Genomic DNA, 25,922 nt, shown 5'->3' with positions numbered 1-25,922 from the left:
CTGTTGAATTTATGAAGGAAAAATGTGTGCACTAACGAAAACTAGAACATCCGGAAATGATCTCAAACTTCGCATTTTAAGTGGTTCTTGACTGCACAATGCCCACAGTAAGACATAGCAAGGTGAGAAACAACTTCCATCTGATCTAAAGGGGATGTATTTAAAAAGAGAGGCGCGCTATAGAAGGGACACATTCTGAAAAAAAAGCAGTCCAGTTCCTAAGCTGCCTTTAAAGAAAATCCGAGGTTTAAAGAATTCATTGTGGCTTTGGAAGACTTAGAAGAACAGTGTCGTAAACGTTTTGAGGACACCACCAATTTTAAATCCGTTTCCCGTTTCAGTTGAAAGCACCCTGTCCATGTGCATATGTAACTCATTTACCTGGAACGTAATTCCCTTTTAATGATAAATCCTTTTACGTTAAAACTGTCGATGACGTCTACATTGCTTTCCTCAGGTAGGGTTCCCATAACGAGGGTGCAAAAGTGCTACGATATTTAGAGCGACATTTTCTGTGAAACACCTTTTTTCGATTATGAAACTAAATAAGCCACGACTACAGGATAACCGGAGTGCGAAAATCTGTGAAACTGTCTCCGTTTGTATGTATATCGAGTTTTAATCAGATAAAAAACTACGTCTTCAGAACGCCAAAATAAATAATACTGAACATTTATTTTGTTTCTGATCTATATTTTTGAGAAATGTGAAAGATGAATCTAAGCCGTATGCAGTGCAACTGCACTGCCAATTAAATGCGGCGTTTCCCCCTCTTCTCAGTCCCACCCCCTTCCGCCCCGGGCAGTTGGCGAAGTATGCCATGAGGCTGAGCATTATAGCATTCGTGCCAGGGCATGGTTTATGAGCCGAATTCTTGGCCGGCCCCGTGCCGAATGTACACGTTCTCACAATCCATCAGAATCATTAAGCAGCTTCAATCGACCCTCTTCTCGACAAATGTAGTTTTTTTATTCAGTTAAAACGTCTTACCAGAAAAGAGTTAGTTACAAAACGAGCATATTCGTTTGGCACCAGGTGAGAGCAGCAATAACTGTGGCATCACACTGCTTAAGGGAGCGTCTGTTCATTTGCCTGGTACGATAAAGATACACCATAAATAACAATGCATCAAATCATTGTTCGAATTCTATTTCCCCCAGTAACATGACCAATATTGTGGAACCATCCTGCACAGTGTAGCTTATTACTGAAGAACGGCACTCTCAGAGTCTTCCTTAAAATGTTTGTGTTAGGAGAGGTGGCGCAGAGGATAAAACTCTGGGCTCATTTTCGGAAGAATCTGGGCTTAGATCCCCACCTGAAAATACTAAATTTTTCTTCCCTGCTTCACTTGTGGCGAATATCACCAAAACAGTTCGCTTCAATATTTTTGATTTTCCATCTAACTTGGGTTGCAAGTGTTGCAACGCCTCTTTTTCCATGTAACCTCTACCCCAAAATGATGCTAGGCTATAATCCCTGATATTTAACTTCTTTGTCATTATGGTTACATAGTATCAAAGAGCCACAGAACATCTATAACTTCAGAATTTTCCACGTCTTCTAGGCGACAAGAAGCTCATCTATCTTGTTTTACAGCCACCTAACGTTGTGGCAAAATAATCATATTTTACTTTTCTAGAACCTATTACATATATAATGGTCCTGTTCTGTTCTAATTCCTTTCAAGACTGTCTGCGCTGATGCTGAGTAAGTGTTTAAGAGGACCAAAGAGCAAAGGACATCAGTCTCCTATTCATCCCCCAAACCAGAAATCATAACCTAATCTGTACATGCATAGTGTAAATCCTGTGAGAAAGTGTTCTAAATGCCTGTATAATGTGAAGCTCAGGCAGAACATGGGAACCAGCCCAGTACTCACCTAGTGGGATGTGGGAAAGCACCTAAAAATTACATCTAGATGGCCCACACACCAAACCCTCGTCAGCAATCCGACGGACGGATTCGATCTGGGACTGGCATACTAACCCATCCCAGAAGCGGTCATCTTAACACGTGCAGCTATCCAGGTCGGTGATTATCTGTTTGTAACCTGACTCTAACCTAAAAAACAGTGCCACTATGATTCCAACAATCACAGAGATTTTGCATTTATACCAATCTGGTAACGCCTATGAATTTAATACTAAAAAAACTCTGTTAATTTGTCATATTAATAAACGGTTGTTGCACATTGTGTACAAAGCTTTTACAAAGTGTATAGCCGGCCGCGGTGGTCTCGCGGTTCTAGGCGCGCAGTCCGGAACCGTGCGACTGCTACGGTCGTAGGTTCGAATCCTGCCTTGGGCATGGATGTGTGTGATGTCCTTAGGTTAGTTAGGTTTAAGTAGTTCTAAGTTCTAGGGGACTAATGACCACAGCAGTTGAGTCCCATAGTGCTCAGATCCATTTGAACCATTTGAACAAAGTGTATTCCTGTACGGTACTAATATTTATTCCTAAATGAGAGCCGCGTGGTGGTTATATAATTCACAAATGTTTTGTAATCTGTAATACTAATATCCAAGTTTAATTTCCAACATTGAAAAGACCATAAAATATTTATGTTGAATATATAAGTAAAAATTGTTTAATGATTAAGTTATTTGGTATAACATGTAAGTTATTTATTTTATTTCCATTACTGAGATATCCATGCAATTTTTTAAAGTTTTTTGAAACTATTAGTGTTATGGTTAAAAAGTGTGTTCATTTACGTGTAAATATCACATGGAAGTTACTTTATTATAATATCTCATACAACAGGAATCAGCACAGTTCACAAGTATACTGTAAGTCTTACAAAATTCTACATACTGCATATTATTATGTAACTGTGGATACGTCTCGCAGCAAATTCACTAAATGCAGTTAAGAACGCACTACAATTTTAACATAAACGCGTTTATGGCGTTCTGACATAGTCTCGAAGGTCCTTACTTAGGAACTGAGGCCCAGACTATGAAGCTGCGACTTCTAAATGTACAGTCATACTCAAAAGTATCCGAACGACCTGAATTGCATTTCGCCTGATTCGCATGCAACCGGCATAATGCAGCTGTCTAGCAGGTCCTCTAATCGCTCTTTGGTGCAGTCGTTTGACTATTGAAAATGGTTCCAACAAGTCACCACTAGAAAACACTGCTCTGTATCGCAGTAACTCATGATATAAAGTAATACCACGATGCTACGAATATCAGGGAACACCTTATCACAGATAAGACTGTCCTTAAGGCTTGTAAGCTCACATTTAATACAATAAATGACATACCTGAAATGTTACCACTCTCATTATTACGTCACATAGGTAACGCAAGTAGTAAGTTCGTCGTATTCATGATTTCATCTTCAAAGTAACATACAGTACTTATTATTTAACACAAAATGATATTAAAAATTTAAGTTATCCACGAGCAGCTAGTTGAGAATATGTTGTTGTTGTTGTGGTCTTCAGTCCTGAGACTGGCTTGATGCAGTTCTCCATGCTACTCTACCCTGTGCAAGCCTCTTCATCTCCCAGTACCCACTGCAACCTACATCCTTCTGAATCTGCGTAGTGTAGTCATCTCTTGGTCTCCCTCTACGATTTTTACCCTCCACGCTGCCCTCCAATACTAAATTGGTGATCCCTTGATGTCTCAGAACATGTCCTACCAACCGACCCCTTCTTCTGATCAAGTTGTGCCACGAACTTCTCTTCTCCCCAATCCTATTCAATACTTCCTCATTAGTTATGTGATCTACCCATCTAATCTTCAGCATTCTTCTGTAGCACCACATTTCGAAAGCTTCTATTCTCTTCTTGTCCAAACTATTTATCGTCCATGTTTCACTTCCATACATGGCTACACTCCATACAAATACTTTCAGAAATGTCTTCCTGACACTTAAATCTATACTCGATGTTAACAAATTTCTCTTCTTCAGAAACGCTTTCCTTGCCATTGCCAGTCTACATTTTATATCCTCTCTACTTCGACCATCATCAGTTATTTTGCTCCCCAAATGGAAAAACTCCTTTACTACTTTAAGTGTCTCATTTCCTAAACTAATTCTCTCAGCATCACCAGACTTAATTCGACTACATTCCATTATCCTCGTTTTGCTTTTGTTGATGTTCATCTTATATCCTCCTTTCAAGACACTATCCATTCCGTTCAACTGCTCTTCCAAGTCCTTTGCTGTCGCTGACAGAATTACAATGTCATTGGCGAACCTCAAAGTTTTTATTTCTTCTCCATGGATTTTAAAACCTACTCCGAACTTTTCTTTTGTTTCCTTCACTGCTTGCTCAATATACAGATTGAATAACATCGGGGAGAGGCTACAACCCTGTCTCACTCCCTTCCCAACCACTGCTTCCCTTTCATGCCCCTCGACTCTTATAACTGCCATCTGGTTTCTGTACAAATTGTAAATAGCCTTTCGCTCTCTGTATTTTACCCCTGCCACCTTCAGAATTTGAAAGAGAGTATTCCAGTCAACATTGTCAAAAGCTTTCTCTAAGTCTACAAACGCTAGAAACGTAGGTTTGCCCATCCTTAATCTAGCTTCTAAGATAAGTCGTAGGGTCAGTATTGTCTCACGTGTTCCAACATGCCTACGGAATCCAAACTGATCTTCCCCGAGGTCGGATTCTACTAGTTTTTCCATTCGTCTGTAAAGAATTCGCGTTAGTATTTTGCAGCTGTGACTTATTAAACTGATAGTTCGGTAATTTTCGCATCTGTCAACACCTGCTCTCTTTGGGATTGGAATTATTATATTCTTCTGAAAGTCTGAGGATATTTCACCTGCCTCATACATCTTGCTCACCAGATGGTAGAGTTCTGTCAGGACTGGCTCTCCCAAGGCCGTCAGTAGTTCCAATGGAATGTTGTCTATTCCGGGGGCCTTGTTTCGACTCAGGTCTTTCAGTGCTCTGTCAAACTCTTCACGCAGTATCGTATCTCCCATTTCATCTTCATTTACATCCTCTTCCATTTCCATAATATTGTCCTCAAGTACATCGCCCTGGTATAGATCCTCTATATACTCCTTCCACCTTTCTGCTTTCCCTTCTTTGCTTAGAACTGGGTTTCCATCTGAGCTCTTGATGTTCATACAAGTGGTTCTCTTATCTCCAAGGGTCTCTCTAATTTTCCTGTAGGCAGTATCTACGTTACCCCTAGTGAGATAAGCCTCTACATCCTTACATTTGTCCTCTAGCCATCCCTGCTTAGAAATTTTACACTTCCTGTCGATCTCATTTTTGAGATGTCTGTATTCCTTTTTTCCTGCTTCATTTACTGCATTTTTATATTTTCTCCTTTCATCAATTAAATTCAATATTTATTCTGTTACCCAAGGATTTATACTAGCCCTAGTCTTTTTACCTACTTGATCGTCTGCTGCCTTCACTATTTCATCCCTCAAAGCTACCCATTCTCCACCTTTTTGCAGTTTCTTCAGTTTTAATCTACAGGTCATAACCAATAGATTGTGGTCAGAGTCCACACCTGCCCCTGGAAATGTCCTACAATTTAAAACCTGGTTCCTGAATCTCTGTCTTACTATTATATAATCTATCTGAAAACTGTCAGTATCTCCAGGATTCTGCCATGTATATAGCCTTCTTTTATGATTCTTGAACCAAGTGTTACCTATGATTAAATTGTGCTCTGTGCAAAATTCTACCAGGCGGCTTCCTCTTTCATTTCATTGCCCCAGTCCATATTCACCTACTATGTTTCCTTCTCTCCCTTTTCCTACTATCGAATTCCAGTCACCCATGACTATTAAATTTTCATCTCCCTTCACTATCTGAATAATTTCTTTGATTTGATCATACATTTCATCAATTTCATCGTCATCTGCTGAGCTAGTTGGCATATAAACTTGTACTACTGTAGTAGGTGTGGGCTTCGTATCTATCTTGGCCACAATAATGCGTTCACTATGCTGTTTGTAGTAGCTTACCCGCATTCCTATTTTCCTATTCATTATTAAACCTACTCCTGCATTACCCCTATTTGATTTTGTGTTTATAACCCTTTAGTCACCTGACCAGAAGTCGTGTTCCTCCTGCCACCGAACTTCACTAATTCCCACTATATCCAACTTTAACCTATCCATTTCCCTTTTTAAATTTTCTAACCTACCTGCCCGATTAAGGGATCTGACATTCCACGCTCCGATCCGTAGCATGCCAGTTTGCTTTCTCCTGATAACGACATCCTCTTGAGTAGTCCCCGCCCGGAGATCCGAATGGGGGATTATTTTACCTCCGGAATGTTTTACCCAAGAGGACGCCATCATCATTTAATCATAAAGTAACCGATTCCATATTCTGCTAACAGTCATTGGATCTCGACCAAAGCGAGCACCAATGTCGCGATACGAAAACCGCATTAGCGATAGGCTACAATCCGACCTTTATCAATGTCGGAAACGTGATGGTACGCATTTCTCGTCCTTACACGAGGCATCACAACAGTGTTTCACCAGGCAACGCCGGTCAACTGCTGTTTGTGTACGAGAAATCGGTTGGAAACTTTCCTCATGTCAGCACGTTGTGGGCGTCACCACCGGCGCCAACCTTGTGTGAATGCTCTGCAAAGCTAATCATTTGCATACCACAGCATATTCTTCCTGTGGGTTAAATTTCGCGTCTGTAGCACGTCATCTTCGTAGTGTAGCAACTTTAATGGCCAGTAGTGTAGTTGAAACAGATAAATGTAGATAAATACCTGATGGATAGATTAGACGTTATTGGTGGCGGCGTATTTATCGCAGTAAAAAATTACATAATGTTTAGTGATGTTATTTCAGATTCTGAAAGTGAAATCATCTGGGTGAAATGAAGCGTCAAACGTGGTTCAAATGTGGTACTCTGTTGTTATTATGGACCGCTTGCATGAAGCGCTGCAGTGGCAGAGTGACACAGAGAGAACTTACAGAATATCGTGAATATATTACCGGTTCACGCTATTCTAGTGGGAGGGGGGGGGGGAGGGGGGGGGGGGACTTCTCTTGTGCCACCTAAGGAATGGGAGAGTAATGTTGATCAAAACTGGTGCCAGAAACAGGGATTTGCGTAACACTTTTCTGAATGCCTTCTCTGGAAATTACTTCAAGCATAGTTAGACATCGAACTCTGATAGTAACTTCTTAGACCTCCCAGAAATAGAGAGACCAGAACTTTTTTAATCAGTTGACGTAGGGGAAGGCATCAGTGATCGTAAGTCTGTGATTGCGTCAATGACTATGAGTGTTACAAGGAATGTTAGAAATGGTAGGAAAAAAATTTACTTAGAAAGGATGGTAGGATACACATCTATTAGTATTTGAGTAGTCAATATGAAACATTCATTTCTGAGGACGAAGAAGATGAGCACAACTGGATAAAATTTAAAATCATCGTATGACACTATGAGTACTAGTATGTTCCGAGCAAGATTTTAAGGGATGTGGAGGATCCGCTGTGGCTTAACCACCGTGTTAGAAATGTTATGCGAAAACAAATAGAGCTTGAGGACAGATTTAATCGAGGTCAAAACTCAGCTGACATACAAAACCTGGACGAATGGAAAAGGAGCATAAGCAAAGCAATTAGAGAAGCTTTCAATGCATTTGAAAGTAAAATTTTGAGAATCGATCTGACTAAACACGCGAAGAAGTGTCTGACTGACGTAAAATCAGTAATAGAATCGAAATAATCTATTCAGTGGCTCAGTGACCATATTGGCACACGAAATGGGAAGCTCATAATGCGGTTCCTACTTTCAGTCATCACACGAAAATCGAATTGGCAGATGTTGATATAAGTGATCACAGAACATAAAAACACTTATAATCGCAGTGAAAAGGCATCTGTTGTTGAGCAGATACCTGTACGATCCTACAGAGATTGTGTGGAAGAAATGGTTTCTCTCCTAGCAGCAGTTTACCGTACGTCACTACAGCAATGAAGCGTACCTAGCGACACGCAAGTATTCCCGTTTTCAAGAGGGGTCGTCGGATGGATGCACGTAATTATAGGCCTATATCGTTGACGCCATATCTGTTGTAGAATTATGTAACATGTTTTATGCTCATGTATTGTGACTTTTTGGAGGTCTAAATATCTATTAAAATAAAAATGGATTCCGCAAATACAGCTCGCTCTGTTCGTCCATATGTTATAGAACGCCGTAGACATCGGTTCTTATGTTGATGCCGTGTTCCTTGGTTACAGCAAGGCACTAGATGCAGTTATGCACTGTCATTTAGTGAAAAAATTACGAGCTTATCGAATATCTGACCAGATATGTTTGTGGATTCAAGATTCTTTGCAGAAAGAACTCAACACGTCGGCAGATGTAAAAATAATATCAGGAGTGATTTAGGGACGTCTTAGATCCAGTAGATAACGTCGGAAGCTCCAAGAGGCTGCCAGGAGATAAGAAGGAGGAGGTAGCAACACGAGAAACTGCAGCGAACTTCAAGAAGACCTGCAGAGGGTTAGTGGATGGTGTAGGAACTGGCAGTTGATCCTAAACGTAAATAAATGTAACATATTGCGCTTACATAAGAGAAGAAATACGCTGCAGCACAATCAGACCCTTGGTGACAAATCGCTGGGAAGGATAAAATACATAGGAGGAACCATCTGGGCCTGCCGGAGTGGCCGTGCGGTTCTGAGCGCTACAATCTGAAACTGAGCGCCTGCTACGGTCGCAGGTTCGAATCCTGCCTCGGGCATGGATGTGTGTGATGTCCTTAGGTTAGTTATGTTTAATTAGTTCTAAGTTCTAGGAGACTCATGACCTCAGAAGTTAAGTCGCATAGTGCTTAGAGCCTTTTGAACCATCCGGTGCGACCTAAATTGGAATGACCACATGAAATAAACTGAAGGAAAAGAAGATGAGAGGCTGAGATTCTTATGTAGTATCTTAAGGAAGTGTAACTCATCCACGAAAGAAGTGGGTTAAAACACACTCGTTCCACCGATTATTGAGTATTACTCATCAATATGGTATCCCTGACAGGTTGGATTAATAGAAGCGATAGACAAGATCAACGAAGAGCAGCGTATTTCACCATAAGGTCGTTTAGTTACTCGTCCACAATACCTACAAACACTGATCGCCCAAAACATAATAACTACGTCCCACCGCTAGTTTTAATGCCATCGGCTGGTGTTGCTCGGATGTGATGGGGTAAGGAATGTTCGTCGAACGACTTTCGCACTGTTTCTCTGCCGTTCGACACACCAACAGCGCGCGAGAAAGCGAGCACTTATATCTACCCTTGCGAGCTCTGATTTCTTTTACTTCGTTACATCGATCATTTCTCCCTATGTAGAGGAGTGTCAACAAATATTTTCGAATTCGGAGGACAACGTTGATGACTGCAATTTCGTGAAAAAGATCTCGCCGCAAGGAAAAACGCCTTTATTTTGATTACCACTTAAACTCGTGTATCATATCCTTGACACTATCTCCCCTATTCTCTGATAATACAGAATGAACTACCCTTCACTGTATCTTTTTGATGTCCCCCATCAATACTATCAGGTTAGGATCTCGTACTGCACAGCAATACTCTAGCGGAGGAGCGTCAAGCGTAGTGTAGGCGGTCACTTTAGCAGATCTGTTCTACCTGCTAAGTATTCTGCCAATAAAAAGGAGTCTTTGATTCACCTTCACTACAGTACTATCTGTTTGATCGTTCCAGTTTAAGATGGTAATTTTAATTTCTGGGTATTTAGTTGAATTAAGAGCCTTTACGTTTCTGTGATTTATTGTCTAACCAAAATTTAACAAATGGTTCAAATGGCTCTGAGCACTATGGGACTTAACTTCTGAGGTCACCAGTCCCCTACAACTTAGAACTACCTAAACCTAACTAACCTAAGGACATCACACACACCCATGCCCGACGCAGGATTCGAATCTGCGACCGTAGCGGTCGCGCGGTTTCAGACTGTAGCGCCTAGAACCGCTTGGCCACTCCGACCGGCCCAAAGTTTAACGGATTCTTTTTAGTACTCAGGCGGATGACATCGCATTATCCATTATTTAGTGTTAATTGCCACTTTTCGCACCATACAAAAACATTAATTAAATAAATTTGTAATTGGTTTTGATATTCTGTTGACTTTACTAGACGATAAGTGACCGCATCATCTGCAAACTATCTGAGATGGCTTCTCAGGTTGTCTCCTAAATCATTTATACAGATCAGAATCAGCAGAGCGCCTATGACACTTCCTTTGGGAAACCCAGATATAACTTCTGTTTTACTCGGTGACTTTCCGTCTGTTACTACGAACTGTGTCCTTTCCGACAGAAAATGACGAATCCAGTAGAGCAAGTGAGGCGATGCTCCATAGGCACGCAATTTGATTATAAATCGTTTGTGAGGAATGGTATCAAAACCCATTTGGAAATCTAGAAATATTGATTCAATTTTGCGATACCCTGTCGATAGCACTCACTTTTTCATGTGAAGACCTTGTTGCGTTCCGCAGAGAACGGTATTTTCTGATTCCGTGCTGGCTGTGTGTCAGCAGAACGTTTTTCTCGAGGTAATTCATTACGTATGTATTCCAAAATCCTATTGCAAAACGTCGTTGGCGATGTAGGTCTGTAATTCAGCGGATTGCTCCTACTTCCTTTCTTTGAGAATGGGTGTGAAATGTGCAACTTTCCAGTTTTTAAGTACGTATCTTTCGTCGAGCGAGCGGTTGTATATGATTGTTAATTACGAACCTATTAGATCATCATACTCTGAAAGAAATCTGGAAAAGTACACGATCTGGAAGGAAGGATTTGCCTTTATTAAGGTGCTGTCTTGCAACGAGGATATCTACTTATAACTTAACTCATGTCGGCAGCAGTTCTTCATTCGAATTCTGGAATATTTTCTTCCTCGTCTTTAGTGAAGAATTTTCGGAAAACCGTATTTAGTACCTCCGCTTTAGTGGCACTGTCATCGGTAATATTACCATCGCTATCACGCAGTGAAGGCATTGACTGTATCTTGTCGCTGGTTTACTTCACATACCACGATTCTGAATTTGCTGCCAGATTTCCAGACAGAAACTATTCAAATCATCTTTCGCTAGAGTTCACGCTAAATTTCCAGCTTATGTAAAACTTCATCAGTCTTGGGGATTTTACATTTTTTTAAGTTTGGCATGCTTTTTTCGTTGCCTTTGCAGCAGTATTTTGGCCTGTTTTGTGTACCATGGAGACTCAGTTCTGTCTCCTATTAATTTATCCGGTATAAATACCTCCAATGCTGTTGATACTGTTTCTTTGAATTTAAGCCACATCTAGTCTACTCTTTCATAGTTAGTTCGGAAGGTATGAAGGGTGTCTCTCAAGAAGGTGTCAAGCAAATTTCTATCTTTTTTTTAATATATAACTTTTCGTTCTTTTATGGTGGACCTGCATGTTACGGTGTTCAGTCTCGCTACAACGACCTTGTGGTCACTAATCCCTATATACGTCATAACGCTTCCCAATTGATTGGGATTATTTGTTGCTAAGAGATCGAGTATGTTTTCGCTACCATTTACTCATTTAATGAACCAACTGTTCAAAATAATTTTCGGGGAAAGCATTTAGTACGATTTCGGACCATGTTTTATGCCTACTGCCGGTTTTAAACATGTATTTTCGCCAACATATCGATGGTGGTTTGAAGTCACCTCCAATTACAATTGTGAGGGTGGGTTACCAGTTACCTATTTCAAATGACACCCAGGATTTCTTTTAACTGTTCAGCAACTGTACCAACTGAGTTAGGTGTAACGTCCCCTTAGAAAAATTAGTGAATTACTGTGCTGGTAAACCCCTACGGTATTTGATTTTCAAACAGCTGAGCAAAACTCAACGTACTCAGACATTCACTAAAGTGACACATAATATTTTTAGCGCAACGCAATCTGACTTTCAGTAATCTCTACAAAAGAATGGCCCTGACTAACAATAACCTATACCTTTCATGAATTCTTACCTCACAAAAATCTTCGTTACTCGAACTACTGCAATACAGTGAGCGCCAATACTGCCAGCTAAATAAAAGATTCTAACTACTGAAGGCACTAACTACTGATGGGCATAGTTAGCAAATGAAAGATTTTGATAGTGAACAAACAATGTATTTACCTTAATAGTGTTAAAAAGTCATAATATATATAGCAGTTCATGGCATCCAGTCTTACAAATTTACTGTCTCTGTACAGATCGTCCGCTCTCAAAACTCCGCCATCTCACTCTCCACATTCACCACTGCTGGCGGCTCACCTCCAACTGCGCAGCGCTACGACCTGTTAACATCCAGCTGCCCAACACCACAATAGCAAACAACAATGCAAACCAGCCACAGACTGCACACAGCACAGCCAGTGATTTTCATACAGAGCGCTACGTGGCGTTACCAATAGAAAGACCTAAATAGCCTACTTACATGGAATATCGGTAAAAGGAACCAATTATTTATTTATTCAGGTTGAAAAGTATAACCTCTACCTATACTAGCTCACAGGAACTATCAACTTCAGTTTTGCTACAAGACAGACTAATTATAACAGATAAAAACGCGCCACCACCGACAGTATTTCATTTATCCGTCCTGAACGTCGTTAGCTCTTTTATAAAAATTCTAGGTACAGTACGGACCGCATACGAAGAAATCCACTGACATAAGCTGTTTTTTCGCTAAAGAGTGCCCAATACCTCAATTTCAATTCAATATTTCTCTTTTGAAGGAAAGATTTTCTCGATGTTGAGCAGACATTTTATATCCTTTTTAGTTCCGTCATCGTCAGATATTTTGTTAAGCAAATAACAAAACTCATCCACTACTTTCATTTTCTCATTTATTAATGTAATTCAATCACCATCACCTTTCTTAAATCGCTTCACTCCATAACACTTATTTTAGTTCTATTGGTGATCTTTTCAGGAGTCTATCCATTCCACTCAGGTGAACTTCCAAGACCTTTGCCATCACTGCAAGTATTACAATATTATTGGCAAATTTTACAGTTTTTATTATTTCTCCTGGAACGCTATTTCCAAATTTCTTCTAATGTTCCTTTACTGTTGCTCGATTGCTAGATCGAATAAAATAGGATATAGGCTGCAACCCCTACTCACTTACTACCTCTGTTTCATGTCGTTAACTTATAGAATTACTCTCTTTTTTCTGTGTCGGTTATAGATAACCTTTCGTTCCCTGTATTTTATACCCGATATCTAAAAGTTCAAAGAGTCCATACCAGCCAACACTGTCTGAATTTACAAATATTATACATATGACTTTTCCTTTCTCTAATCAGTCGTCCAAGATATGTCACCGGGTCAGTAGCGCTTCGCTTATTTCTACATTTCTCCAGAACTCAAACTGAATTCTGTCCAGGTCGGATTCTACCAGTCAGTTCATCCTTTTGTACAAAGTTCGTGTTTTCTTCATTTTTTTCTTTTCAATAATGACTCGTTAAAATGATAATTATATCTTCCAGCACTTGCCTTCTTTGGAGCTGGGATCATTTCATTTTTCTTGAAGTCTGAGGGTAAATCGCATGACTCAGACGTCTTGTAAACCAGATGGAATGGTGGAATGGTTTCATAATGGATGATGATCCTAAGGAGCATAATAATGCTGAAGAAATATCGTCTACTCCAAGCGCCTTATTTGGAGTTCGATTACGCTGTGATCTGTGATATCATTCTCACAGAATCGCATCATCATCCATCTTATCCATATTCATCTAAATTTTCTTGTCTTTCCTTAATATTACCTTCAAGATTTTTTATAGGCTTTCAGTATATTCCATTCAGCCTTCTCCTCTTTGCTCAGTACTGGCTTTCCATTTGAGCTCTTGATGTCCATACTGCTACTTCTGTGTTCTCAAAACTCTTCTTTAATTTTGCTGCAAGTAGCCTCTACGTACCGTATAATCACGTATGCTGCTATAGATTTGCATTTCTCCTCTCACCTTTCCTGCACTTCCACTTGTATATATATTGAAATTTCATTTTTTTGCGTCTATATTCCATTTTGAATGTTTCATTTGCTGCCTTTCATGCATTTTCTGCTTCCATTACTCAAATTTAATATTTCGTGTGGTATCCACGGCTTTCTCCTGGGCATTAATTTTTGGCCAGTTTTCCGCTGTGATACCTTAACTATATCCTCTCAAAGTACCCTTTCCCTTTCAATTGTGTCGCTTTCCCCCGTTTCAGTTAAACGTTGCCTCTCAACAATCTCTGGTCGTTTCAACTTACCCACATCCCTTCACATCGTGTAAACGAGGAGAGACGCGAGTATCAGCCTGGTATTTACCACGCAGGACGTAGGAAACCGCCTTCTACGTATCCAATATTTTTCGTAGTTCTTGAACACTTCTTTGAAATTTATTTAGTTTTAGACTACATTCAATAATCAACGACTAATGGCGAAGTCCATATCTGTTCGTTGAAATGTATTTCAATTGAAAACCTGATTTCCGAACTACTGTCTTACCATAACATAGTATATTTACTACCTTCCGATGTCCCTCGGTTTCTTGCACATATACAGTCGTTTTCCTTGTCTTATCTCTCATCTACACGGAGTTGGTACGTTAACCTGGACTTGGCATTGTGGTCAGGGAAACACTATTGAGCAAATTTAGAGAACAGGTATTTGAAGCTGATTGCAGAATGATTCCACTGACGCCAGCACATTCTTCGCGCAAAGACCACGAGGATAAGATACGAGAATTAGGACTCGTACGGAGGCATATAGATAGTCGTTCTTCGCTCGCTCTGTTTGCGAGTGGAAAAGGAAAGGAAATGACTAGTGTTGGTACAGGGTACTCTCCGGTACGCACCGTACGGTGGCTTGCGGTGTATGTATGTAGATGCAGGTGCCCTTTCTATCGACAACCCTTCCACCCTCCCTATCACCAACCCTTCGGACAGAATTTATATATTATATCTGTCAGCTTCAAGTGTCATCCCATGTGAAGGTATTTTCGAATCGTGTGAATGAGGCGAGACGTGGATACCAGCCTGGTAATCACCTAGCCGGACGTAGGAAACCACCTTCCACGTATACAATATTTATCTTAATTGCTAAACAAAGCATTTTAAACTGTTAAATCCTGCTCTGTGCAAAATTCTACCATCCGTTTTCACCTTACGTTTCTGTCCCGTAGACCGTTCCTCACTATCGAATTTCGGTCTCTACAACAATTAAAATTTTCTTTTTCTCAGTGATCTGCATATTTATTTACCTTTTCACACTTTTTTCAGTCTCTTTCCCATCTACGGAGGGTACTTCCACAACTCAGGGCTCGTAAGTTTTTTACTATTTGGCCTATGATAATTCGATAATAAGTGACAGACACACTGTTACTGGCCAGTTTTACGGATTTTGTGCGAAGGAATTCGTGATTACATTTTCTGCATTATGTACACGTATTACTTTTGTATTTCTTTTTGAGTACAGTAGTCATCAGTTCAGATGAACAGAAACAAAGATATGCTCTACATTGATCAATAATCTGTAAATTGTGGGGAAAGGACATTATGAGGCTAAACCGTACAAAGATTTCACATCCTGCACATCAATGAAATGGAAATACGACACAAATAATAATTCAGAGCCCAAAAGAGATGAAAATTAAAGAAATACAAGAAACGTATGAGAAACCTTTCGTTATGTGTTAATGAGTACAAAGATGTTGACCTGTATCAAAGTTTCTCACCCAGTAAGTAGCTTATAATGATTTTTTATAGCATTTCATATCGATGGTGACGATTGCGATAATTCACACGATCCTCAGCAAATCTAAACAGATGGTGAAAAGCCTGTGATGAAGACATCGCTATGGAGAATATATGAACACCATTTGTATACGGTTTAACTTAGTATTTTTGAAGAAGTAAAGTGCTGAGCTGCACCTCATTAACAAATTATTTTCGGGCTTAATCGATTTCGGAACCACAAATTCGATCTACACATATTAATTGTTGGATCAGTAAACACTAATACGATTATGTCGCTTGCATGTTAGATGATGATATAACTGATCTGGATGCGTTTGATCCAAAAGGTGACATCTGAAGAAAACATTAGTACCTTAAAAATTCACATTATTCTTAAGTTAAGTGATATACAAAGTTGCAGCTGTTTGATAGTTCCATTGTTTCCAACATTTCACAGCTGCGGGATCTGCCTGCTCTTCAGTCATATCATTGAGACATAGAAAGTATCTAGCTTAGTACCTTATCCACAGCTACAATGAATTAGGATATAAAAGATATACAAGAGGGGAGTCAAGAAGTAATACGCTACGTAACTTAACTCACTTCTGAGACTTCATCGTTATAACATGGGAACATGGTGGCGATGTATGAGTTTACATGTCTTTTCAGGTAGCCATTTTTTCAGAAAGAATGGGCATAAATTTCATTCCTGATTCACCTAATGCGCCAACAAGCATTAAAAAAAAACGTAGCCATGTTAATACACTTTATCTTTTCTGTGATTTCGGTGGCGCCATTTCCATTACAGGAGAGCTTGTTTCAAGAGGTAACAACACACCTGTACCAGCAACCTTCTCGCTACTTAGTAAACATTCATAATGATGCCAGCGATCATCAGAATCAGTTTGTCTAATAGGTTCCGTCTGTCAAACTGATCCTTCAGATCCAGACTAGACTAATGTTATGTGCGTTGTTTTGAATGAAAGGTCAGCACCAACCAGGAGGTCCGCCCCTGTTAGCTGACTGGTGAGGGTTAGCTGCCCACTATAATAAAAGAACTGAGTTAATGGATCAACGACGAGCTAAAACGGGTGTCTTGCGACGTCCGCCCCGAACAGATGCAACGAACTAAAATGAACAAAATGAAATTAAAAAAAAAGAAAGTGGTCTGCGCGACACAGTGTCAATCCTAAGGGCCCGGGTTCGATTCTCGGTTGGGTTGGAGATTTTATCCGCTCAGGGAGTGGGTGTTGTGTTCTCCTAGTCATCATCATTTCATCCCCATTGAAGCGGAAGTCGCCGAAGTGGCGTCAAATCGAAAGACCTGCACCCGGCGAACGGTATACCCGACGGAAGGCCCTAATCACATGACATTTATTTATTACCAGCCAGGAAAACTTAAACCAATCTATTTGCTGCTACAACTACATTACATTTATTCTCATAATTCATTCTACGCAAGTATTTGAAAATTATTACGTTTTTAATAAAATGTTCAAGAACCATGAGTGCATAAAACAGCAGTCAAGTAAATCGCATCCCTGCATAATGAAGAAGTTTTAGGCTTCACAGAATTTTAGCATCTGCATGACTTATTGCTTTCGTAAAAGTGATACGCACGTTGAGAGAAAACAACACCGAAAGAACTTCGCAAGACGAGCTCACAACATCGTACAAAATATCAACTCCTAGGTAAATATGCTGCGAATTACATAATTATCAGTAAATAGTTAAGAAAGTTCTTTTATAGTATAACAGTTACAATGATTTTCAACGTTTCTGTGAAATTCTAACAATTTTTGAACGCTAAGAGTCTTAACACAAAGTATTCTGGAGGAATAATAGAACTGATGATACAGAATAAAATGACATAGTAATTTAGAGAAAATGTTAGTCAATGGGATAAAGCTGGTCTTTCGAATTTTACATGAGATAATATGATGACAGTGTGACGTGCTATTCAACTTAAAACATAATTTCATTAATTGCGTATCTAGATTATATGATAGAAAAACTGATAACAAAGTATTTACTAGCCACTGAAAGCATTCATACGATCCTTGTGAATCGTACGTTTTTACACGACGTTCATATTGATAAAGTTCACTAATCTCATTAACTGACAATAAGAAAACATAATTTTAAAAAAGAAAGAGGAACAGAAGTCCCCATTCTTCCATGCTGTTATAAGTGAATCTCACCTAATTTTGCTGTATATGCGTGCACAAGGCAGAAAGGAAAGCAGAACTAACAGTAATGGAAAACTTGTACAAAGTGATTTCCTACATAACGTTTACAGAGAGAAAAAAATAAATAGAACCTGCAGTGAAATAATTACAAACATTTCATTATAAATTTTGTGCACTAGCGGAAATCTGCCTGTTTTCCTCAAAGACTAGCATTTATTTAGATAAAATAAAGCCACTAAACTAAAATAGAATAAGTAAGATCCTACATATAAAGAGTGGTACTATACCGAAACTATACTAAGATACCCAGAGAGTAAGTATAATGAATTCCGAACATATTCGCTGTACGTGACTAAGCGCCCAGAACACACGGACATCAACGAACGGTGGAGGACACTGCGCCTCTAATAGCCCGCAATTCGTTTCTCATTCTGTATTTGAGGAACACGTGGACGTGATAACGTTTTTCAACAGAACGCTACTCACCAGAAATTTCACTGTTAATGAAGTTGTATCCACTGTAGATCCTCTCTATCGCTGTCTCCATTGTGAACTGTGATGCGTTGGGTCCAGTAAAGGTACTACCTGGAACAAGAGTAGTTTAATTGCCTTAATAGTCATATATGTAGTGCTGTTGACCAACAACTTCCTAATATTGTCAGAAAACATTCGAGAAGAGAAAAACCTAATCAACTTCGTAATATGTTTGGAAATATTTGACAGCGGGCTATGCTCTAAATAAAATTAATGCTTAAATTTGTCAAATAAACGAATTTATGGAGACACAAATTATGTTTTGATCTACATGTTCGTTCACATTCTCTTTGCCTTTCTCTTTGATCTCACTTAAGAAAACTGAGAAACACAGTAAGAATGATATGAAGAAACTGACACTTACCTTGAGTCCGAGCGGTGGCGTTGTAAAAATGCACACAGAATTCGAAAGCACTGCACTCCGACTAGGGTAGCTGAACGCTCTTTCTCCTAGAAACAGAAGAAAGTGGAAAACTATAAACAGCACTGCATTTAAATCCACGAGAAGTTAGTGTTGTTAGGTGTCCAGATATAGCAGGCTTGAAGGATACAGGGAGTTTGAGGTGATGCAAGGGATGGCAACAGCGACTAGCCTAGGTAGGGGCAGTAGTGACGAGTGGCGGTGGAGGGGGTAGGCGTAGTGGGGGGAAGCAGCAGCTACTGACAGCTCATGAATTTCTTCGTGTATGCACGTAGACACTCACGTCCGTTCGACATTGATGTAATGAATCACATCACTAATCTATAGAGTAGGCTGGTATTTGCTTTTGCATTCTTGTGAGGTACTAGGTAGTGGCATTGTAAAGTTTGGCCAAGAACGAACTACCCGTAATGAGTGAGATATTGAATCTGATGGGAATTAAAAAAATTAAGAGTGGGGTTCAATATAACGAATTAAATATATGGATCAATATCACTTCTAACACGGGCAGTGTGATTCCTTATTGTGTTTGATGTGTGATCTGCTGGTGTTTTATTTTATGTTTTTAAGATGATTGATGTCAGCCGAAACGAGATTTTCTGTTGAAATTTTGTGCAATTATGTCAGTAAATAAATAAATAAATCCACTGCAAGGTTTTACATGTATTAGTTATCATTTGAAAGCCCAGTGGATGTTCCTTTAAGAGTGTTCGAAAGGCCGACACCTGTTTCTAAACAGGATTAGATGAACTCAGAATTATTCAAAACTTATTTTTAAGTTTTTCATGTCACGAATGCACGTACAACATTCGGCCATTGATTATCTATGGGAAAAAAATGAGATTCACTTGAACTAAAATGCGTTTGGCTGTAGCATACAGTAATAGATTGCAGCTGATCGTAATTTCGTCTATTGTTCAGGAGTAGTATGTGAACTGCGAACAAACAGAAGTGAAGTATTAACCGAATAATCTAATAACAGGTTCTGAAACGTATTTTTAAATAACTAAACACATTTCCATAGTATTCAATTGCCTGCAGTAAGAAAAATTTCCCCTTAGTCTTCAGTGTATTTGGTACATTTAGAGTACATATTTGTACATTAAGTTACATATTTGTACATTAAGTTTGGTTGTCAGGTAGTTTACCGAAGAAAACTATTACGGTCGAGTACATCAAAGTAATTTAGCTGGGAATGTGTTACTAGAATCAATTTTCTGCAGCCTGTTGACAAATTTCTTCAGATTTTCACTTTATCGCTCTGTTGGTTTAGTGATTTGTGTTATGCCAGAACTGTCTCACACAAGGGACTCTGGGCGTTTTAGTTTGAATCCGTAACTTACAGAAAATTGGCATTATCGTTCCGATGGTATTGAGTGGAGTTTCCCGCATTCGTCTGAGCTAACGGTGAGGTGTTTGCCGCCGCCACTATCGAGAGTCTTGGAAATGACTGGAGTCTTTGGACTGTTTCTTCCTGCCACCATAGAGTACACAACTCTTGTGTTATGCAACATGTAAGTCTGAGACATGGTTCTCATTTTATGCTGATGCAACATACCGGATGTACTGACTCGGTTTGTGCCACTGCGTTTTGCTTTAAAGTCTGACTTCCGCATCAATGTATGTCAAAAATATGTCAATATCTCTGCATCTTCAGTTACACAGTTGACGTTCTCACTAAGCAAACATGGTGTTCGTAACATTAATCACAACCGTATCTTGATATAACAGCTTTGTCACCTTAATGTTGAGTTAAATTTAGTTGACACAAATAAAGGAAGCAGAGAAAATTGTGTCAGCAACAAGAAAAGTAAAACGTACATTACTGTGGTATGAATTCCGTACCTAGCAAACAAACCGTGTCGTGATGTGACTTATCCTGGACAGATATTTCCGCAGCCTGTTAATCTGAAAATACAACGATTTTTCTTGTATTTCGAAGCTGTTTCTTTCACAAGCGATTTCCGTGCTGAAATTTGCTGTTGATAACGGATTTATTCAGTAAAGACCTCAGTGGCAGAAATAAAGCTGAACACTAGTAGACACTTTTTACGCTCTAATGCTTAATCCGAGCTATGCGATGCAGCCGTTGAGACACTAATTCTTTGTAACTGAACTCTCAGTTTCCCGTTCGGTCATCCAGACTGACTTTTACTCTAGTTTGTCTAAATCATCTTAGACGTGCTAGTTCTTAACATAAGAATGCACGCAGTTTCATTCAGAACATTTTGGAATCCAAGCACATGTTCCGTCTCATCTAAAATTATCGTTTTTTCTACTATTTAACGTGCGGGATTCATATCTCAAACAGCTAAATATTTCATCCCGGATGCTGACAAAATGTAACTGCTATTATCTTGTTGCTTTCTATCCGATTTATTCCCCAGATGACAGCAGAAATTGAGTATTTTACAACAGGCTAAAGGAACACGGTATGCTAAAATACCCTGTCCAGTTATGCGTCGTTAAGTGCACAATCATTTTGGACTGTTTTGAACGTCTCCCAAATTTCTCTGCTATGATCCACTTCAGGGTATCCGCTGTCATAGCGAAGGATACAATGAAACGTTTTCTTTTCTAAGGCTTTCTCCTCAGTTTGAGCCTCCATCCACATTTTATAGTTATAGAATGGCACAAGTCTCTTACATGAATGATAAAACATTCATGTTGAGGCACTATTTTTACAGGGGTTAACTGTTCGTCGTAATTGCTTATTCTCAACGTAGTATAATGAGTTTGATGTCCGTTTTCTTCAGCGCGTTTCAAGCAGTTAAAGGTGGTGGCGTCGAAAACTATGTGGCCTGAAGATATCTGCATACTTCATAAGTTTGAATGGGGATTACAACCTACCTCCTTTGTGGTGTAGACTAGACAACTTAAATAAAACAAAATTAATATAGTTAGTAATGTACGGCAGTTAATTATTTATTTTGACTGCATAATTGCGGCCATAGTTATGTTATAATAAAAAATACAAAATTTCGACTTTCAGTAGTAACTCAAATGTTCATTGTTGATGACACATCCAGATTAACAGGACTTGTTATTCACATATTTGTTCTTAGATGAAGATTCTGAGTAGCACGTATCTACGTCTGAAGTGACAAAATTACAATGACATTCAGAAAATAGTGTAATCTGCTCTAATAGTATTTGTCCAGCAGAAAAGAAGATATTTATAGTGTCACTGCTTTCCACATTAAGTCGTAAATGTTCCTACAGTGTGTCCGAGAATGGGAATTATAACATACTGCAGGTAAAAAATCGCCTGATAGATGGATAAACGAAGGTCAGTTGCAGTCTTTTTGATATCTGACTGAGGATAGACTTAATTATAAAGTGATTAAAGTACATCGTTCATTTATCTCAAGAACAAGTAGTGCAAATTTTCTCTGGCTCTGCATGTGCTGTATTTCATCTAGTATTGGCTATGACGGTTGATGAAAATTTAAAAAATTAAATGTCATTCCGAACTGCATCTAGACTGATGTAGCACCAAAGAAAACTGGAATTTTGATAGCTGGAACGATACGTTGCGTTGTTCTTACTTGACTGTGTGATGTGAATTCTGAAGTACAAAAGTGTACGTAGGTCATCGTGTAAAAACAACATTTGTGTCTAGAGTTTCCTGTGTTGGTTTGATTTACTTGATGGGAAGCGAATGTACACTTTCGAAATAATTTGAATATCTTGTCAATTCTCTGAAGTAACTAGTGATATTGTTCTCAACAGCAGTTTTTACAGACCAGTTCCTGTTTTCATTTTTTAAATTCAGTTTATTTTAACAAATGGAGGAAAAATCACTAACGTAGAAAGTGGGAGTCGTTGTGTACACCACACCATCTAAGGAGATGGATATAGATACTTAACTTTCCTCTGGAAAAAACCCTCAAATTGCTAATATCGTAGATCCACTAAACTTTGATATGTGTGTGAAGTTCACTAAAAGGAATGTACAATACTAACAGGAATGCACAATACTATTCATACAGAGGTACAAAAATAGTACCTGCCCATAAAAATGTTTTCAGCATTTCATGACAACGTAACCAGTTTAATCAATTTCTGTATGAACTGCAAAAATTGTGTCGCTGAAACGATGATGAATCACAAACAAATAAAATAGCAGTAGAAGGTAAAACTTTCTTCTCTCACATTTTCCTTTATTTTTCAATCAAGTCTTATTAACCTACAATAAATCATAGAACAAAAAATCTTTTTTTGTACTGTTCTAGGTAAAAAAAAGAAAAAAAACACGAGAAAACGATGAAAGCGAGGTAGTAACGAACGTGCCGCTTCTGCTGTTACGTGAAGTTAATGAAACGACAGCATAGCTGCAGTATAGTGCTCGCTTCATGGCACGACAATTTCAGGAAAGACATTCTACGAATATCTTAAAATCGTACTGACTACCTGGCTTCTTAAAGAGAGCTGCGGTCTGCTAGTTCCCGGCAAACATGGTACGTCAGGCAGAGAAGGCCTGCTTCTAATGACCCATGTGTCTACCAGACGTGAAGCAATAAGATACGCGAGCGATTTATGGCAGCGGTAGTTGAGAAATGGAGCGACGGCGCGGACGTCTTTCTAAATGGAGTATTTCCATTGGAGCTGTTGGCAATTTAAAGAAACCGATTTCAGCAATGAAAGTATCTCTCACGTCTAGACATTACATACAATATACGAAGTCGCAGAAACAATAAATAAGATCTGTAATTGTAGGAACTGACAAATCTTAACAACCTATATACTGCTACAAATATTTCAATTTCTAAAAAGTATTATAAACAGTAATCTTCAGTTATTTCCTGAACTTCGAAATTCGTTTCGTTATTCAAGGTGGAGTATGTGGTCATAATGATATTGATTAAACGTAATGTTTGTACTCCTCTAGTGGGCGATAACGGAAATTTAGAACCTCAAGTTTCTGTCTTAACAACGGCTTAACTGTGTAGTATGTCATTTTGATGCATTATTTGAAACTGAGTGCTCATGTACAAATGCATTTACCTCATGGATTACCGAATGTAACCTCAAAGTTGTATCGCGGAAAAAAATAAAAAAAGGCTGAAGCCAAGTTCTGGTTTCTAACCTATACTTGCTAAGGACAAGCTTTCATATACCCAACCCAAAAGGCGATCATTATCAGGCTTGTAGTATGAAATGCGGAGAAAAACAACAAAATTTCGGTACAGTGACTATGGGGCTTGTTTGACTTTGGGTTGCAGCTTCCATATGTAACGTAAAAGTCAGCAGTTCGTTATGATTTACTGCAGTCGAAGCTGACTTGCGCATTACTGGTACTGATACACACACTCATCGAAAATGCTCGTTTCTTGCTAAATATCCTGAAAAGCGAATCACATTTTTTTTCCAAAAATATTTGTTCTTCAGTTTGATTATGTCCGGATCACGATCTACTCCCTTACATACGTAAAAGTAACCTTAAAAATCTGGTCATGCGAATGTATTTAGGTAAAGCGAAACGTAAAAAGAGAAGATTCATTTTGAGGTGTTGATCTTGTACTGGGGGCTGCTCGAAAATGGAAAGAGTTACTCTGAAAGACTAACAGAAGCTGAAATGATAGATAGATTGAATGTGGAAATTATATAATATGTTAATTATTTCTACCACAGTGCAAAAGGTTCCTGCGCTTACCACTATTCACATTAAGGTAAATTTTCTTAAGTGTGAAGAACAGAAACGCAAATAATATAAGCTTGTTGGCTGTAAATATCCGTTAGGCACATTAGAAGTCGAGCTATCAGATATTTCTCAAGTTGGAATATTTGATTGATTTTCTGGTGCATTAAAAAAATCTGACAATAACGTAAAAAATGGCTACAGACCGTCAATTGAAAATTAAGAAGCAGCTACAAATGCACATCTAAATACCAACCTTGTAGATAAGTCTGAGACATCTACTTCAACTGTTAACAAATACTGAAGATTAGTAGTAAAAAAATAAACGTCAATTACAGTAAAAAATGCAGATTTGCTTAACCGTCTGCAACTAGGTACACTACAATGTCATCTGCAACATTGAAATACTGCAAAAAATTGGTAAACATTAGTAAGCCAATATTAAGGAAACGGAAAAAGCATTACTGAACAAATATCAGAAAATTACCTGTGTTCGTAATTGTTTTCTCAGAGCGTATAAATTAAAAAGGAACACTTTTTTGGATAACGACAATTGAAATTTCCCTGTGAGACGTGTAAAGTAGCCATTACTGTCGGGTAAGATAGATTAGTCTTACACTGACTGTGTTTTGTGCACATTTAAAGAAAGCTAAAATAACTTTGTGTGTACGTTTGTATTATTGTGAAACAATGACACAAAAAATCTGTCTGGCTTACGGATGATGGTGGTATCAACGAGGAAGACTCTTGGGCTGAATAATATCTGTAACAGCCAAATGATTCATACAACTGTATGTACACATGAACTGTATCCTATGGGTGTACGTGCTAGAGATCTGTTTTATGCATTAGTATCAATAAGAAAAGATCAGCGAAATATTAGCACAAAAACTGGTTGTTACTCCGCAACGTGTTGCTGGTGAATGTCCTGTTATAGCTACGTCCGTAATGAGCTAACGAACCTAAATGTATACGTTGGCTGGTGCTTAGGGTACCATAATACATGAAATGAAAATGTCGTGTGACTAGGGCCTCCCGTCGGGTAGACCGTTCGCCGGGTGCAAGTCTTTCGATTTGACACCACTTCGGCTACTTGCACGTCGATGGGGATGAAATAATGATGAATAGGACAACACAACACCCAGTCCCTGAGCGGAGAAAATCTCCAACCCAGCCGGGAAGCGAACCCGGGCCCTTAGGATTGACATTCTGCCGCGCTGTCACTCAGCTACTGGGGGCGGACCAAAATCACCTTATCCCTTCCCTATGCCATTAACAGGAGGGGGGAGTGACCGGACCCTCATCGTAGAGGTTACCATCGGCCATCAACATAGTGGTGGGCAGAAAAAGAACTGTATTCCCTTACCCTCTTTCGATCTGAGACTTAATTAATCCACAAATTACAGTGT

General features: G+C 39.0%; 1 protein-coding gene across 2 annotated transcripts in view; it reads right to left on the bottom strand.

Moving 5' to 3' along the window:
• The window catches only part of LOC126299118 (elongation of very long chain fatty acids protein AAEL008004-like), a 131,427-nt gene that overhangs the window by 91,032 nt on the left and 14,473 nt on the right, over positions 1 to 25,922 (bottom strand). For both annotated transcript variants that reach the window (XM_049990817.1, XM_049990818.1), the window contains exons 2-3: positions 18,816 to 18,901; positions 18,404 to 18,502 (exon numbers count right to left, since the gene is read on the bottom strand). In XM_049990817.1, the coding sequence (XP_049846774.1) occupies positions 18,404 to 18,464 (61 nt within the window). In that variant the 5' untranslated portion in view covers positions 18,465 to 18,502; positions 18,816 to 18,901. The remainder of the gene's footprint in view (positions 1 to 18,403; positions 18,503 to 18,815; positions 18,902 to 25,922) is intronic.

This window comes from Schistocerca gregaria, chromosome X (genome assembly GCF_023897955.1).
Source record: "Schistocerca gregaria isolate iqSchGreg1 chromosome X, iqSchGreg1.2, whole genome shotgun sequence".
Lineage (NCBI taxonomy): Eukaryota > Metazoa > Arthropoda > Insecta > Orthoptera > Acrididae > Schistocerca > Schistocerca gregaria.
The sequence above is the reverse complement of the archived record's forward strand: the minus strand, read 5'-3'. Positions and strand labels throughout refer to the sequence as shown.